The sequence below is a fragment of the Apteryx rowi genome, unplaced genomic scaffold (genome assembly GCF_003343035.1).
Source record: "Apteryx rowi isolate R43461 unplaced genomic scaffold, aptRow1 scaffold_7, whole genome shotgun sequence".
In the NCBI taxonomy this organism is placed as follows: Eukaryota; Metazoa; Chordata; class Aves; order Apterygiformes; family Apterygidae; genus Apteryx; species Apteryx rowi.
The window spans coordinates 1285536-1304725 of record NW_020450982.1 but is presented as its reverse complement, the minus strand read 5'-3'; the positions used below and the strand labels follow the sequence as shown (position 1 = coordinate 1304725).

Below are 19190 nucleotides of genomic sequence, written 5' to 3'. Positions count from 1 at the left end.
TGCAGTTTTGGCCCTTCCACTTTCACCTTTCTGAGTGCCCCCATGTAGACTGATCTTATGAGAGCTAACATGAGTCAGTGACAAGCCTATATAGTATTCTGGGGTTTCTCAAGGCTCATCACAGAAGCAGGTGACCTTAGGAATCAACAGAAAGCCCAGGGAGATGAAATCTCCCCACTCTCCCTCTGTAGGCAATGGAAAGAAAGAAAGTCCCCCTAGGTTCAGTTCAAAGCACCTACAGTCAGGCTCCTGTTCGGACCCCCTTCCTCTCTTTGGGAAACAGCTTTTCAGCACTGAGGCAGGTCATACGAGGGCATGCTGCCAAATCTTAGCTATCTACACAGAATTACTTGGAAAAAGCACCAGGGATCTCCCACAGAACCTCATCCTTCTCCTCAGCTGCTTCGTACAAGCTAGTGAAAACCCTCCCTCCCAGAACACTTGCATTTACACTTACTATTGGGAACAGTAAAAAGTCCTTAATAAAGTAGAATGCTTAAAAGCTGATCCCTGTCCAAAGAGAATAGCAATACATTTCCAGGAGCTTTTGGAAAGACAAATGGAGGGGAAAAAAAAAAGCAGGCTTGTGTAATTGAGATGTTTCAATAACTGTCAGAGTAGTATAATATGTACACTGGAAAAAATATCTGTGTTTCTGTGACATGATAACAATGCTGTCCCCTATTTGTGCTGAATTCCACAAATTTATGATGAAGCACGTTATTATTGCTTCATGCTTGGGAGAAAAACAGTCTCAGGTTCACAGTTACATGGATATATCAACAACCTCATTTAGAGATCCACCTTAAAAATAAATACAACTAATTATTTGTGAACTCAGCTGTTACTTAAATCTAAGTTCAATTTAACCAATTTTTCTTTTCCTTCTATGAAATTGCCTAAATTGCCCAAAGCAGAATTTCCACAATGTTTCCTATTTACTTTACAGTATCAAATGCTGTGTTTATTTCAGTTTTATTTTACAATTTCAAATGAGGTGTAAAGCACTAATTTATCTATACAGAAAACTATCAAGCCAGGGTCATATATTAACAACCAAAGGAGCCTGCTAGAAAATCTAGAAACTGGCCTGAAAGCCATAAAGCTCATTTAACCCCCTCACTCACCTTACAGGGAAGGCATCTTTTTACTCAACCAGAATAAGAAGTTTTTTCAAACACCAGGTAAAATCCACCTTTGCTTTTGCCCATTTATGCCTTTTCTTCCAAAATAACCTGAAGGTACTCTTGACACACTGGAGTAAGGAGAATATGTCAGACCTTCCCTTTTACACCTTCTCATACAGTCTGTTATACCTTTCCCAGTGAAAGAGCAAGAGAGCAGGCCACATCCTAAATATTCCCAAATGCATTAAACTTTCTCAGCTGCTTTAAGATAGTTGTCATGTATTGGGGTGATCCATGTGAATGAAGGAAAAGACTGTACCTCAGATTCACAGACTACCCAAGGAGCTTGTCTAAATTCCTGATTTACAGGTACTCATGAAAGAAGTCCCTTTAATTGGTTTAGCTTAAATATTTTCAGAGTGACGCAAAGCAAACTGGAATGCCTCTTTCAGGATGTCCACTCGTAAGAAGGGTTTGGTAGAAAGGTCACCCAAGGAAGGACCGGTACGGAAGATGTTCTCATTCCCCGAGTGGACACTGTGGCCAGAGCACAAGGCTGTTTAAACAGTCACATTTGCACGAGCCAGACATAAGAGTTAAAGTGCACCATACGCATTGGTGGCAGTTTTAGAGGGGACATTGGAGCTCGATGAAATGCTTGGAGAATAGCAAGGCCACTGAACACAGTCTGCTACGACAATTTCCGAGCTAGCCAGAGGATACAAGCTCTAAGATGGTAGAGAGGTCAGGAAGAAGAAGAACTCCCTCCACCGGCAGGGAGTCGACTTTGCGTGAGCTGCATTCCTGTAATTCCAGCATAATTATGAATTTTGAGATCTCTGTGCCCCCCTAGGAGCTCAACAGAAGAAAAGCATTTGTTATGGGCAAGAGCTTACTTGGAGTGCTAGGTCTCTGGTTCAGGAGTTTGTTCATGCTTTTGGCTTGTTTTCTGTAGGGAACTCTGCGGGAAGAGACGGTACAAGAGAAAGGAGTGAGATGGGCTGAGACTCACGTTGACAGGCTGCTTACGCAGCATCTTAAAAACCCRAATCACTAAACTGCCGTAGGCAGGGCACCACCAAGAAGGAACACGCTTTAGACCGGAGATGCCCTACTGTAAAACATGTAGATGACTGCTGTCCACTAACTTGAATCATAACGAGGTTTTGTGAATGGGTGCAATTTTAGGAGCTAGGAATTATGTTCACGTGGGAAATTCTTATCAGCCAAGGGGAAGGGACTGGGATGGCCAGCGGCCAAAAGTTAGTGGAAGGGGCACCACTTCGTATCTGACTGGCTGATGACTCTCTTGACACATGCTCCTAAGTTTGGCTGTATTTGCTTAATGATCCCAGTCCCCTGATCATATGTCAGGTGAGTTACGTGCAGAGGTTTATTTTAAACTTTTTGGTTTTAATAAATGTATGTTAAGACAAAACATGATGAAAACATGCTTACCCACTAACTTGCCCCCAGGTTAGCTTGGAAATACACTTAGTTAAATCAGCTTAAGATTGTGCATAAAGAAAACCTGAGGGAAGTTTAGAAAAGACCTACTAAAGTATCTGTTCCCTCTACCTGAGAACATAGCATTCTTTCTTTCATTCCATTCCAATTTCCATATAAATGCAGTTTCAACATATTAATTCCAACCTTTCTTACATCCACGCATGGATGTGGGCAGCCCAGTTAAAATTATCCTTTTTATATGTTTGTCCTGAAAATATTTGAAAGCAAAGATCCTTGAAAAGCAAGCTCTTTTTCCTTACAAAAGCTTAAATCTTTTATCCTCATTATTTCCAAATGTATTCATCAGATTCCATAGAAAGAAATTAACTTGAATCAGATGAAATTGTGTCACTTAATTTAAAATATTTAGCATTTGTTCAGGGGTTTGGGGGATTTACAGAAATATATTTTCATTTTTTAAGGACATTCAGTTGGCTTCACTCTGTAGCTCACTATATTGGTCCCATCAGTAGCTTATTGAAACTTTTCATGCCAGAAAAACACTGAAATTCACACATGCCATTTTTAAAATAACCAGAAATAACCAGGAAGATTAACAGGTTCCTTACTGGATTTAATTCATGTTAGCTGGTAAACAACTCTTGAGTACTTCTGCTTTATTCTCAATGTCTCAAATGAGAGCCAACCTGTTGCACCATGCTGCATTTATGATAAATGTTTAACTTAACGGTATTCTTTATTTACCTGTACCTGGACACTGAAAAACACATCACTAACCAGCTAGACTAACAAGACCCTTAAGAGAGAAAGGATGCATCACAACTGCTGCTGCTCCGTCCCGTCTCAAACACTGAACAGAAGCACTGCAGGAGCGCTAGGCCTCCCTGTTTATCACTAAATGCACTGGTATCCTCTCACACTTGACTTGAAGAAAGGATTAGGCTAATGGAGATAAAGGCTCTGAGCTAAAGGAGCTTTTGTTTGGCTCAAGTAGTAGACACTGTTATTTTCCAGGAGGGTGCATTTCTTGACCGAAGACCAGATCTATTACAATGTTTTTTGCAACATAACTGTAYACACAGAATGGTCAAAAAGACAGAAGTCGTACATAGCTGCTATGCTTGCAAATGCCCGGGGCTGATATAGCTGCATCAACAAAAGACAAAAGCTTTTGTTCGCATTTCTTGTCCCTTCAGAAGTTTAGAAAATAGCTTTGCAGAGTGGGAAAAAAAAGCATCTCTCAGGTGCATCACCACTAGAGGACTCTGCTGACACAGTCATACTGGCTTAGCCAGACTCATCATCTCCCCTCCTGTAGATGAGCTTCAGAAAGGCAGGAAAAGGGCTACCATAGACCCATTATATCTGCCCCGCTAGGTTATTTGGGCTCAGAATCTTAAAACTGATGGTTGAAAAGATTCATGACATATCAAGTAAAAATCAACAGTCATGGTTCACCTCTGTCCTTTGGCTGACAAGTTCCTCTTAGCAGAGATGTTCATGCAGCTCCCGTGGCAAAGGAAGACATGAAGTTAAATACACAAAGCTGACCTTTCCTTATTCCTACACCCTTGCACCCCTGCCTGTGGTGGAACAGATGTTAGACCATTTCAGGTTAAATGTCACCAGCAAAAACTTTAAAACAAAGTAGCTCATAGACTGAAATTTGGTATATTTAACTGAAATGTTGCATGTGTATAAAAAGATTGACTTTTGTCTGAGCTTTTCTAAAAGATCTGAAGAAATACCACATTAATCTTTTATGCCTATATACACTTCAGAATAATCAGTGTGACTCATATTATCTTCATTTTATTAGATTTCAGAAAACATGGCAAAGCACGTAGAACAAAAACAGTTTGAAAGTTAGAGGCACATAAGAYAAATCTGTATTAAATTTAGATTTGATAAAATTCCAAGCCAAAAATCCCCTACAAGTTGACWGATTGTTAAAGATAACGGGCACCAAAGCCAATAGCCCCGAGTTGTCTCTGGCCTCTATATTGMACATTCATTTCCGAAGATGGGTAAAGTCAACTGCTTTTAAGAGCAGTAGTTACAAATGACACAAAATTTAGGGGAAAAAAAAAACACTTGAAAGGAGCTCTTCCCTGATGTAGACAGCATGTTAATGATTTTAATTTGTAAAACTCATCAGCAAGACTTTTATAATTAAGCCAGAATCCTCCTCCCCCCAAAATTTCCATGAACCGCCTCTCTCCCAAGCCCTTCATCATTCCTTGTTTTGATACCACTGCAGCCCCGTGTGTTTGCTGACTGCCTGGCCAGCAGGCATACGGTGACTGCTCAGCTGGCCACTGTCAGCCACCCAGGTAACAGCTGAATTTTCTTTACTTTTCTCTCCGCAAGAGTGCTCCTTTTAGGACATTTCCTCCCCCCAGTCACAAATTTTCACCAAATGTGTTTGAAGCTATCTCTGAGACTTTCAGCACTTTTCTAAATTTTGTTAGACTGGTAARCCAAAGTTATCAGAGAGGAACCAATAGCCAGGCAGACAGCTAGATGAACCGTGTGATCTTATATATCTTGTCTGCTCATGAAACCAAGCTAAAAATATTTATCGTTTAATGAAAGAGATTGCCCTAGCTCACATGCTTGCACTCTTAGGGAAAAATCCTTTTGCAGGCACATGCACTTTAAAGAACAGTGACTCCCCTTGAGCTTGGAGGAGAGGGTGCCATGTGGAGGAACCAGGTTTTGGCAAAACCTTTGGGTCTGTATTTCTAGGAAGGAAAAATATATTCCTCTATCATTAGCTGTTGAAGGACAGCTCAAGGAGAGGAGTGTTGTGGTTCACCTTCTGCTGCATGGTAGCATGATGCTGGAGATGAGGTAAAAATGGAGACAACATCTTTAGATGTGATGATCATGATTCCCTGCTCGAATGGAGAGCTAGAACTAATAATGGGCAGCCTTGGGAGACGGCCAATAATAGACCATGTTGTTGTGTTTTTTGAGTTATAACCTATATCAGGATACATGGAAAAGGTATTGAATGTAAAAGTCAGACTGAGCTTGATTCTGAGAGTGAGTGCCATGACCAGCATGCTTTCCAGGAGAGGCTCCTTCTGATCTGAGTGAAGTAAAAGAATTTTAAAAGTCACCTACATGCTGCTGTCACATGCTCCAGGCAGGTCACTGAGATCACTGCAAATCAATCTATCAGACTTAGGAGATTCCATTAACCGCTGCATTGCCTTTCTTTGTGCGCTGATCAAACCTATCTGCAGTATAAAGCAACAGGGTAACGTTTGAGGGGGAGTCACTGAGGTACTTCTTTGGAGGATAAACATAGCCTTTCCCCTGCCTCCCCAAGCCCTGTGTCTCCTGCATGAAGTCTCCTAAGTCTACCTTAACAAAATAGTAGCCGTAACAAGGACCATTGTTCCAATGCCAGAGGGTGTTCCAGACCTGCACAGAAAAGTCAGAGACAAATGATCCAGTTTCTTTGACAGTTCTTTATGCCAGGGCCCTCGTATAAATAAAGTGGCATTTTCTGGCCCAGAAAGAGATTCTGTTCAGAGGTGGAGTGATGGGTGGTAGGAGTCCAGTGACCCTTCGAGAGGATGCCACGGTAGGACCAGGTCCAGCTTTCCGTTTACCGGTGCTGTGCCAGCAGCTCAGACATTTCCACCCTGGGCACCGCACAGAGTCCCGCTGAGAGAACACCTCACATCAGCTACCCGCATGGGGACTGCCGGCACTGCCMGTGGCTACAGGGATGATGCACGCTCTGGCTCCTCTGGAAAGACCTCTATTCTTCCTGCTCTGTACACACACTTTTCCAGAAGGCAGGGAGAGTAGGAAGAAGGTCTGGCCCCAGCTCTGCTTCCAAAATCAGATCAGAGAATGGAGTAAGACGAGATGTTTCTTCTGGAGGAAGGACAAGTGGCATGAGCTCTAAGGGGAGCCTCCAGGTGAGGAAGAGAAAGAGCACACCAAAACGTGGGGGAAACAAGCCTCGGTACCAATGCCTTGTCACAGCTTTGATACAGCTATTGAGCTGTTAAAGTGACTGATCTGGTCCCATTCTTTTCTCACTCTAAATCAAAATATTTCCTGGCTTTTTGTCATCAGGAAGTCCAGAGATCATTTTCTGGTTTCTGTATTTGTACTGAAGTTAGTGGAGCCAGAGGAGCTTAGAATAGCTGAGAATCTGTCTGTCTCACAGGCTAGTTTTGGGGAAAAGTCCTCACCATTCCCATATAATAGCTCTTTCTCATCCCACATCCCATCATTTCACACTGAGCACTTAGGTGTTTAGGCTCTCTCTATAGTCAGTGATAACAGATAGGCCCCTTCCAAGGGGCATGCTTGCTTTCTGTCCTAGATATTGCTCTTCTTCCTCTTATTATAACTAAAACTGTTTTAAACTACACAAGTTGTAAATGGCTACGTTTAGGTTTTATAATTGGCTGAAGCTAGGTGAGATGAATACTGTTCCATGTGTCTATACTTTTAAGCGCCAGAAATCAATTCTGAATACAGGAAAGGCACTTTGGAAAGATTTATCCCTATCAAATTTTAAATGAGGTTTGACTTAAACAAAAAAAGAACTGGCTAGTGAAACTGCACAACTTTTTCTAAGGAAAACTTAAAAAACAAATTATTTAACCCGGAGTTTAGGTGAAGATGAATATGGTGATGCATAGGAGTGCAAAGGGTGGAATGTGAAATGTTCTCAACAAGCAACTGTGAAGAGACAATTGACCAAAAACCAAACAAACCTAAGAACAACAGCAACTTATTTCCTACCAGTCCTGCACTGCATTGAACGAGTCCTCACTGGTGATGTCGTACATGAGGATGAAGCCCATGGCTCCGCGGTAGTAGGCTGTAGTGATGGTCCTGTATCTCTCTTGTCCAGCTGTATCCTGGAACAAACAGGAATATTTAGGCTTTGAGACCCCAGTTCTCAGAAAGAGGAGCTGTAGTTAGGTCCTACACCTGAAATTAGGCAACCACCTTTTTATTATTATATATTTAAAATTTTTCATTTACTCCCACTGAAGTGAGCTCTACTTACATCTTAGCATTAATTGGGCTTTTGCACCAACTATGCTCTGTTAAATGTGCTTTGACACATGTACAATTAAAAACTTAATCAAAGATGTCAGCCCTTTAATTGCTCTTTTCTGCCTCAGTCTCAATGTAATAATAAAATGTTAGTAGAGTTCACTGAGGGCTGACACTTCCAAGCAGAGGCAATGGAAAACAGTCCAGGACTGTACCAGGCAAAAGACATTTGTGTGTTGCAGTTGAGTGCCAGGGACAGGGAATTGATCCTTGACATGGATGCTGCAGATGACTCAGTTCTTACCTGAAGTTAGAGACAACAATTCATGACTTGATGCAATGAAAATTATCCTAGAATATGAATTTAAAGTGGATGAACAGCCCTCTAACCAATCCATTCCTTCCAGACCTGCCCTGTGAACCAGGGACATAAGTCACATGCTTAAAATATCTCTCATTTTGGAGATAGCTATCATTTCAACAAATATATTTCATCCACCTTTCAGCAAATAGCAACTATGTGAAATAGTTATGGGGAAGCAAAGAGCCTTATCTTCAAAGCGCACGCTCAGCACAAGGTATTGATTGCTACAGTTGCTCTTACAGGTGAGCAGTTCTGAGATGAAYGGTGGTTAGACCTCCAAAACCTACATTTTAGAAATATCTTCTGCTGCTGGTTTAAAATGGGCTTAACAAACTTCCTTTTCTCTAAAAGGAAAGTCCTCTAAAAGGACTTATCACTCACATAGCTTCAGTAAACAACTGAGAGAGAGTATTTAGAGCATCTTTCAGAGCTGTAGGGTCAGGTTCTGATCTGACGCAGCAGATCACCACAGTGCAGGGGAAATGCAAACAGTGCAACAGGTGGGAGACTGCACTCGGCTTTAAAATTCTACTTTCCTTAGTTCCCATACCTGCAGCCTTGTTTTTGCTGCATGCAAAAGACTTCCCTGGCCCTTCCAGAGCACAGGCAAGCCAGCCCACGAAAGGGGAAACATTAATGCTCACCAGTTGCTCTCCTCTCCAGCAGCATATCACAGAGGCTCTCTGCAGGAGGGAAGCGCTTGTAAATAAGCTCCCTGCAGCTTGCTTAAAGGGCTCTGCCTAGTACACGGCCCTGAGAATCTCCACAGCTGTAACACCAAGCGAATTTCCCAGGGGAGACATTACGCAGGGGGGATTTTTCTGTTTCTCTGCAACACATCTGGAAAGAGAAGGGATTTTCCCCTGAAACCTATGCATTTATTGCAAGACAGGGTGGTCCACTGGCTGAGCAAYGGCTCCCCCTTTCCCCTCCTCCGCCTGACTAGAAGTGCCAGAGCGAGGAGGACTGTCCCCGGAGCCTGAGCACCCATCACCCGTCCCACCTGGGTGACAAACTAATCCAAGGACTGTCCCTTACTCAGGGACACACAACCTCACTTAACCAYTAAACAACTAAACCAACCGCGCCACGAAGGTCCTGACCGTATTTCTTAAAGCGGGGTAGGTGTCAGCAACAACCTTATGGGTCTGTTTATTCAGAGAGACATGACAGTTGCTTTATTATAGCCTGATTTCCTGAGGAAATGAGGCTTATCATTTGTCTCCACATGTGCACGTGTGCGTGTGCCCATTATAACTTTTGAACCTACTAACGACTTTTGATCAAGTTTGACTAAGGGGAGATGATCTCAAAGGTACCACTCTTACATATTTCATGAAAATAGTTGGCAAAGTGGAGAAGAGAGACCTTAGGAATACCCTAGCTGGGTAAAAAAGTTTAAGCGCTTATCTTTTTTTAGACACCAAAAAATCCACAGGAGAGAGGCTTTCTTCATGCCTCATTAGCAGAAAGACCTAAATCAGTATTAATATCTTGTCAGATACTGCAACCACTGAAAAGACACAAATCCAAACAAAGTCAGGCTTCTTCAGTTCTCCTGCTCACAGAACTATTGTTTCACACCTGCATGCCCATGCCATCCTACCTCCCAAATCTCATTTCCTTGTCCTGTTCTGCATTCGAGACTGATCAGACATTAAGCACCTGCAAGAAACATTGTCTAGCTACACGCAGAATAATTTGGAAAGAAAACCAAGTCAGCAAAAGCTCAGAGCAAGGTGTTAGCTCTGAGGATGTACATCTGAGCTGTCCTGGAAAGCCTGAATGGACCCGTGTCCCCAAGGGGATCTCAGGATGGTTGCCAATGCCTGGGCTGGTACAGTCTCAGTGCCCAGGCTCAGGCAGGAACCGGATTCAGTCCGCAGTGTTCCTCTGTGTCAAAGGAAACTTTGGTAATTTGTATTTCCTGAAAATTGTGAAATTCAGTAACTCCAGTTTGTTATTTTTTACACACTGCTTGTGAACCCCCTGCAAACGGGTGGTACAAGGCGACCACTACAAGTGGTACAAATGAGGTCTGAGCGGCTGCACATGTTCGCTGCCCATAGCTTGTTCTCTCGTTGGCCAAACGCGCTCCCCTGGAGAGGAAGGCAACTTGCACATTTATTCATGTATGCTTGCATGCCTGCCTTCTCAGGGTTAAAAAAAAAAAAGGGGGGGGCAAAAGCAAGACATCCCGTATTTCATGGTGATGTTTCTTCATAACCTTGCGCTTGCAGTAGTGCGGTCCAGTGCAGAGATACATGATTCATCTCCCTGTGAGACACTGATAGATTCCTAGCTTTGTTTACTGTACGGATACAAAGCATGTCATCTCCCCTTAAAGGTTTTTAATCACATTTCTCCAAATCTATTTGAATCTTTGTAATAATCACTTTGAAACCATTTTTTTCCCTCAGGTTATATTAGCTTCTTAGACAGTGATAACATGGCTTAATTTTCCTCTGACTCATACCAAGTTTTATGCTAGCTTCTATGAAAATCCCCCCCCACGCAGCTTTTTTCAGCATAAATGAGAGAAAATAAACTGCCAAATCTGAGCTTTATTTCTTCATCATTTACAATAACTGCCCTTACATCAGTTTAAAACACCACAAACTTTCAGGTAACTAGGCATTTAAGCTTGATGTGTAGGACAATTATCTAATGAAGGAGATAATTGATGCAGATTGTTTTTTTTTTCCCCCTCCAAGTTGTTTGCAAGATTTCCAGGTAGAACACAAACTCATTAAAAGACAAGAGAAGCCATAGATGAGGGGCAGGCGAGGATCAGCACAAACCCACTGTAGCTCTAATTAACAGTCTAGCCAACCGTCTAGGAAGAACAGCCTGAGCCTGCAGCATCCAGAAGCCTGTTTGGCCGTCCCTGACGAGGAATTAGCTAGCTTGGTTATAACCGAGTGCAGAAGGGTCTCTGTGAGGTATCCTTATTATGCTAGCCAGTCTGTCCTTTTTTAGCTCATATATGTGCCCGTCCTTGATACAAACAATATAAAAAAAAAAAAGACTGTTGGTTGGTTGAAACAAAAATTGGGCAGTTTAGCATTCAGTGGTCATTAGAAGGAAAGAGCAAAGACCTAAATGCTTTAGCGTGGTGTGCAGGTGCCCTCTACTCACAACATCCATCACCTAAACACTGATATTAGCACAACCAGCTTCTYGTTATTGCTTATTTCTCTGTCTCAACAAAAACAGCAAGGTACTTGCACAGGAAACCTACTGGAGTTTTTAAATCACACTGGATGCTCTTTGCTGCAGGTCTGAAAATCAGAATTCCTACTGACTTTTTTCCAGTAAACCTTTCCAGACACAAATTCTTTGCTTAAAATAAAGCATCACCAAAACTTCTTGTCTGTACCAGGCTTAATTCCCTCAGCACCATGACTTCTCTAGCAGTGAATATGACAAACAGCCTCAGAAATAAACCTTTTATTTTTTTAAAGGATTATGTTTTTTGTTTTTTGTTTTAAGAAGGATAATATATAAGAGTCACCTGCTGCCCAGGTGGTTGGCAATAATTACAAAATATATATGCATCAATCCACTGCTGCCATGTATCTAATCTACGCAAGGAAGATGCTAAGAGCCTCAGCAGAGAGGCTATGTCAGCCCAATACCCAGGCACAACCACAGTTTCTGGGCTTCACCAGTTGTGGTGAAGGAGAGACCTTTTCCCCTTTCCCGCTGTTCAACATCACGTTGTGACGTCTGAGCTAGAGCTTTTTGCACCTTGTTCCGAGTTTGGTCACCCTTGGCGACAGGATAATGGACTTCACGGCCCACCAGTCATAGGGGCATCAAGTTGTCAGACATCAAAGCGTCAGGAAACATCTGACTGCCTGCAACTACAGCTCAGTTCTCAGCAAAACGGGCCACCTCAGCCCCTTTTCTCTACAAGACAGATAACCTGAATGAGCAAGAAATAAAGGTACACCCTGAAAGCAGAGGGTTGTTTGTCCTGCTTTAGGCCTCTTGCCAGTCCTGGGCTCAGTTATACTTGATTCCTTTGCATCCAGGACCCCTTTACTTTCCCATCCGCGTGGATGAAGAAAGTCGTGCTTGCGTGAAGCCTTCTCAGTTGCACGCTGGCATCGCTGCCTTGAACAGTGGGAGCGTTGTTTATCCCCCATAACCACTCTGCTGTCTTCCCACCTTCATGCAGCGCTCTCAAACCRCACATGCAGCCTTTTCTGCTGCTGCTGCCGCCTGCTGTGCCATCCCCACTGTACCTAGGCAGCCCCTCAAAGYTGGGGAAGTAACTAGGATTTCCTTACCTTTCTGGACTGGTGTAATCCAAAGGGTTAAATTTCTCATGCCCTCTTGCAATTCTAGCTGTTTTCTTAACTTTTTTGAGAGTCAATATTATTGATGTCTGCTGCCAGACGGCCAATATCTTCCAGCCCAAATGCCTGCATTTCAGCAGCTGCATTTCAGACTGCAAGCTTTCTGCGGCTGAGGGTGTTTCTTAGCTTTATAAACATAAAGCTAAGCCTAGTACTCAGCACAGAGGGGCCCTGCTCTTTGATCAGAGCTCCTGGATGTTACATGAACACACATGCACGTTTCCTTTGCAAAAGTAGACTTCTGAGTGGAAGCCACCAAGAATCAGCTAAACAAAAGTCACTTTGAGAAAGGAGGAGGAGGAGGAAAAAAGCACTGAGAACCACAAGGGTCGGTGAAGAGAGTGACCTCGAGCAGACGGGGATGTGACATTAATAAGAAAATGCTAACTTTGAGCTTACTGTTCCTGCTGGCAGCTAGAAATAGGAATGAACAGGCTAGCAAGATGAGTCACTGGTTGAGCCATGGAAAAGATGTGATGTCATGAAAAGCCTGTGAAGTTTCAATTGCTGCCAGGAGCAAAATAACACCTGGTTCCTTCAGAGCTTAGCTCTGATTAAAATGCTCCAGTTCAACAGATCATATTAAGCATGCTTTTTTCCTCTCTCTCATTTTTGAGTACTCCCATYGCCCAAGAGTCACTAGAACCTACTCAGACGCATTTAGACACCTAGAGAGCCGGTTTCATTTGAGCAATACTAGCAATATGCAGCAAAACATTTCTGTTGGAAAAAACGTCTTTTATATAAAGGCACTATCCTTTTGCTGCCTTCACTTCAGCTCTTCCAGCAGTAGTAAAACCAGCACCCCTTGGATAAATTCAGTACCATTAGTTGCAAATCCTTCACTTTGCCCACCCTGTTTCGGTTACCCTGTACAGAAGCAGCTACCACCCTGTTGTCTCTAACGTTCCCACGCTAACTGCTGCCACCATGAAGATGGAAATTTTATCATAAAAGACTTTTAATCCATGAATACCCTGTCAGGGCTCACCAGTATCTGGCCAGTCATCAAAGGCCTCAGTGGTTTTACCCCCCACTTTTGAAGCTGCCCCCTTGTAACCAAGGGGCTGAGTGTCCCTTCAGGGGAGGCACTGCACTTACTGACTGCTTTTCTTTTTAAAGTACTTTTGCATTCTAAGCTGACGGACGAGGAGAAAAAGTTAGTACAGGTTAACCTTACCTGTTATTACAGCATTTCTGGGGGTTGAAAAACACCAGCTGTTTAACTTTGCTCAGCAACTCCACACCATTCAGGACAACAAGTGAATCACTGAAAACGCAACAGAGTGCATTTTCGCAGCAGAATGTAATTTCCAAACTGGAATCAGGCCAAGATACTGTGATAAACACTCCTGCTTTTGACCCACTAAGATTGTTAAAATAAATTATTTTCATTTTTCTAGGTGCCTCGAGATTGTACTAAAGATTAGCAGCAGCTGCCCTTCTTGAGCTGTCAAGCAGTGAAGAGGGTCGAAATAGGGCCGCTTGCTTATGAACATTATCTGCTCTTCTTATCCTTTTGTAGGCTGAGTTTCTCTATTAGAAGATTTAAAAGACAGTGGCTGCAAAGAAGAAAAACAAATTGCACAAAGTTGTACTTGTAAAAAAAAAGATTTGCTTCACTGTGCACATTTCTTAACCCTGATAGAGCTGAAAAGTCTTCATTTTTCAGCAGAGGATTAATATGATGATAAGTTTGATATTTTTTTCTTCTTCCTGATCTAGTTACATTGAAAGAAAAACAAAGAAATGCCAGGAATAAAGATATGTATCATCAGCACCACATATCTGCTCACAACTTCTCTAGCTGCAAATAAACAGTGGAAGGTAGCAGCAAAAGAAGTTCATGAGAGATGATGCATTTTAAGGCCCATCCACTGAAGGCAATTGACAAAACCATTACTGCTATGATAAAAAAGATCTAATAAAATGTTAAGAGCCTGAAATCCTAGAATAAGAAGCATTTTAGCCACCCAATGCATTTTTATATAAAAATATGTTGCCAGTTTTGCAAGACCTTTTTAGTTGCTCCACATATATCCTTTAACTCTGTTCATCCACCACGGTAAGCACAGCTGTACGATGCAGAGATGCCTGAGCCATGTTAGCCACTACAAGTGGTGTTAACTAACTAGGCTTGTCGAGAAGCTAAGTTAATCACAGCTAGAGTACCTCAGAAGCAGCACTACACTTCTGTGAATAACCAAGCCTGGACATCCTAGATGGTGCTGCAGTGTGCTGGACGGACATGCGCTACCACTGTGTGGGTCATAGCAGCAGTCTGCTAACCCATAGAGGCATACAACAGAAAGGAAAATCTCAATCTATCGTAAATCGACTGCCAGAAAAACAAATGTAAAATTTGGGAGAGGGAGAAGGTTAAGTGATCTGCTGTACAAATCCGGCTAAATTCAGTAGCCTGGCTCTTTGAKCCAGAAAGTAGCAAGCACAGGTGAAAGGAATCAGCATTACAGTGCTATCAGCCTCCCTCCCCCTCAGACACATGCGAGCAAAAGCTGAGCAAATCCCAGCTATGAGAGCAGCAGAACAAGAACCAGACTTCCTGGAGCCTATTTCTAGGTGATCAAATGTCATGGTAACCAGCAAGAGAGAGAGGCAGCTAACGGGGCTGCTCAGAGCTCGCTCTGTGCAAACACGGGCAGCAGCTCCCCGGCTCTGCCCTCCGCGGCATCGCCCAGGTGCTTCCAGCCCCGACAGCGGCCCGTGGCAGCTTCTGGTCCTGGCTCGGTGATGCTAGGCAAGTCCTTTAGCAAACTCATTTACAAAGCAAACATTTATGTATGAAGCTTAACTACTTTGCACCTGGAAGACCTGTTAGTACCTCTAATTGTTAAAAAACCCGACAGCCTCTAGTGTTCTGCTGGGAGTCTCACTCCTATGGCCTGTTCTTATCAAGGGAAGATTTCAGCATATTTAGCAGCGAATTAAGGCTAAATCTGGGCCTCATACTTCAAGGAAAAAACCTATAGACACTATGTCAAGGGGGTCAATTCTGAGACAAAGTGCTTGGAAATTCCAGGAAAGTCACTTAATTTGGCATTTTAACCTTAGAAATATCATAAAGTGACCACCAGAAGGCAAGAACTGTGTGTTTTAAATGGAAGGGCAGCAGCAAAATAAAAGAAAGATAACCAGCCATAGTTTATATATCATTAAATATCTAATGAGAACAAACACTACAAAAAAAAATATTCTTTTAAGAATATTCTTTACATGTAATGACATGTATTATTCTCTACCTGTCATTTTTCGAGATTTGGTGGAAATTAAGAGTTGATCAGGCAAATTCCAATTTATTATCTTTTAAATTAGAAAAAAAAACATATTAATCATAGCTCAAAGTTTTTGTGTGAGTGTGAGAGTTTCACTTAAAATTGTGCTGAGAAAYAGTTCTTGGTCAAAGGTGGGACATCTGGTCCAGACGAGGCACTGCAGACCCACCTCTCCATCCCAGAGCAGCAAACGCGTGAAGTCCAGATTCAAGCCTCTTTCCCGCCTCATCTAATAAAAGTCTCCCGCGCTCTAGAGGAGCTTCTCCATTTTTCATACAACCTAYGACACCTTCCCTTCTCACACCCAACACGTGGCCCTCCTGGCCCCCCTGTACTACCTACATTCCCCCAAAGCTGCATGCTTTGCTGTAGCAATGCACACAAGCTGGAAAAAACTCTGCTGCAAGCTCGGGATAGAGCTGCGGTAAAAACCCCAGTGCCAGGACCATGCTGAAGGAGCAGAGAGCATCCCCCTGGCCTTCCCTGTTGCAGGGATTTGGACCGGACCAGACCAGACGTTTGCTGCCCCTCAAGCAGACCGGAACCCCAAAGTCCCCAGGGTGACTTATAGCCACCATCACCGTCATTTCCTTGGGGATACGCCACTGTGTAAGGTGCCACGAGACAGCACGCTGCCCACCTCAAGCACTTGGGGGAACCCATTCCCACTTCCTTGAACGCTATTCTCCAAGGTATTTGTATTAAGAATGGGGCAGCGCTGCCAAAGCTTATGATTTTGTCTATGCTTTTGTGTCCTTTCTGAAGCCTCAGCTGCTGAATTCAGGAAGACATTAAACAAACACAGAGACACTTAACGTTCTAACACTCAAGAAGGTGGTGTAAACCTTAAAGATGACAAAACTCAAGCACAACCTGAAGCTCAAAAAACAGAAGGTAAATAAAGAGGAACAAAAAAAAAGTATGCATCTCACTTCAGTGGAGCTTGAAGTAGGATTTCTGAATGTTCGAATTAGCAATAACATAGGTACATATCCTTCCAGCTCATAAGTTCATATTTGATAGAAATGTGCATACACTTTAAAAAGCAATACAATAAATCTGATACAGTTCTTCATTGGCGAAATGAAGGGGTTTTTGTTTAACTTAACAAAGATCTCAAAAAACAATCAAATGGAATTTCAAACTTTCCAAGTAAACCCACGCCTCTGCTGAGAATAAAAAGGAAGAGTTGCAACTGAAGGGCAGCTATTTGGGGGTAGTTACAAGCATCTTAAAATACAGGCTTAGAATTCAAGTGCCTTGTCAACCACAACAGTATGCAAGTGGTGATGCTCAGTAATAACACAAGACAAAGATAATCTACTGCCATTTACCATAGTGTTTTCTATTACAACCACACAATCCAGATGTTAAACTAGGAATTTCATTGTGTAGCAGTGCAGATGGCTCTACTGCACTCCTGAGGCAGCTCAGGAAGCAGCTGGGAGGTTCCTTTTGGGACTGTCATGTGGTTACAGTGCCTATGGCTTTCTCTGCACGATGTCCTTCTGCATGCTATTTTAAGTTCATCCACCTCTGTGCTGATGCTATCTGTCTTTTTCTTTCCATTGCAAAGGGGGTCACGAGCAAACACTTCTAGACATGGATGTGAGATTTTGTTGCTGTTTGGTATTTTCACTGTGTAGTATTTTCCCATGCACATATTTTCTGTAGAAAATTACATTTGTGCCTTTGAGCCAAATGGCACTGGCACAAGCCCTGTCCTCGGCAGAACCAGTCCAGAGTACTCTCTTTGAACCAAGAGTGACAATGTTTGCTTCTCAGTTTAATTCATCACCTYGCAAACAAAAGACATTTTCAGCATGCTGTCCATCCCGCTACCTGCGGCACATTTATCTTTAGCCTAAACATTTGGAGGAACAGGCTTAACAATTAAGGGCTAAATTCTKTTGCCCTGAGCTTTAAGAGGGTTTGACCTAGTAGCACTAGTGTGGTTCTACTACAAAAATAAGCCTTGCTCTCCCTTAGTGTTTTCCTGTACAATTAATCCTGCTGCCTGAGAAGCAGAATTGTATCTTCAGGAATGAGACAGTCACTCTTTGAGCTCCCACAGCTGCTGCAACAACTTTGGCACAGCCAACTATTGCTCAGTACTAATCACTTTATCACCTTTAAAGTGCTCCTATGGGTGTCAATCACAACACCTGCCGACTATCTAGGCTTTGCAGTGCTTCCTAGCCTTTGGCCAGTGAACATGAACGGACTAAATCTTACTGATGAAAAAGACACCTTCATATTTACCTTTTGAGAAAGATGGAGGAAAACCACAAGTTTCCCAACTGAATAAAATGTGTTGTTGACCTTATAAAAAAGGAAGGACATAAGACTAATTTATCTAGCATTCAAGCAAACTTCTAATCCAGTTCCAATCCTTGCCCAGCCAACCCCTACATCACAAGAAATGTTCCTCCCTGCTCTAAGATCCTATGGGACTACAATCAGATCTTCCATGCTATTATTACCTACTTGAGATGTTTCAATTATTCCTCTTCATCAACTGTTTAGAAAACTGACTTTTAGCAGCACTTCTTGGCAGGAATCATTTGCAGTTCTTCTAAATTTAAGATATGTGCCTAAACCCATCTCAGGAGATAGCAAAGCCAAAATCCATTCCTCTAGTCCCCTTTTCAAGGGGAAAAGTTTTGCTAAGCAATCCAGCAAACAGAGGAAATGAAGCCCTATAAAAAAGAAAAGAAAAAAAAAAGAAAAAGAATAATCAAAAAACCTTTGAAGACCTGGCTCACTGAAAAAGACCCCAAGAAGCCAGAGTACATCTCAAACAGATTTAGCAAGCAGGCAACAGCTGGGTCAATCAGAGCATGTTCTGCAGGCAGCCCACAACTCTGATACTAACGTGAGGTCAAATTCAGCACCTCRGATGATCAGGATTTCAGTTAAAAATCCTGGCCCAAAATGAGATTGGACAGATCCTGCTAAAGGACAGGACTGGGGCCTCCTTACATTGCACCTTTGAGTATAAACAGCCTGAAAACAAGCACTAATGGTTGCTTGCTCCAGTATGAATTTCATGCAGCCAACCAGTACAGAATGAATATTAACAAGAAAAATACCAGTGCAGAACTTTATTGCATTTCTAATGATTTACTAAGCATTGCGAGGAATAAAAGCACCAGGCCACTTCAAACCCAGCTTGCTGCTAGGCTCATGTGTGCACATGTACACATGTGGTAAAGGTCAAAGAACTATCATYTTAGCAGGAAAAATAGTAGCTACAGGGAAGAATTTTTGTTTGCTACAGCGACRTTATTTACACCTTGTACAGGATCTGAGCTAGCGTCTAGTGAACGCAATAGAAATCCTTTTATCGTGGGCAGATCTACTGGGCAGAGAAGAGTGCTACAAGGACTGCAGGAGCACCACCTGGTGTCCTTACCTGCTTTTCTGATGGAGAGCTGYGCACCTCCAGTTTCATCTACCCTCATCCATTCACCCCAGCGGGACCTCGGTCAGGCTTGGAGAGATGCTGTTTGGTGACTGAACTCTGGTATAAAAC

At 42.7% G+C, this 19190-nt stretch overlaps 1 protein-coding gene across 1 annotated transcript in view; it reads right to left on the bottom strand.

Annotated features, from left to right (window-relative positions):
- The window catches only part of RAB3B (RAB3B, member RAS oncogene family), a 58379-nt gene that overhangs the window by 5921 nt on the left and 33268 nt on the right, over positions 1–19190 (bottom strand). The window contains exon 3 of the mRNA XM_026086888.1: positions 7374–7492. Coding sequence (XP_025942673.1) covers positions 7374–7492 — 119 coding nt within the window. The remainder of the gene's footprint in view (positions 1–7373; positions 7493–19190) is intronic.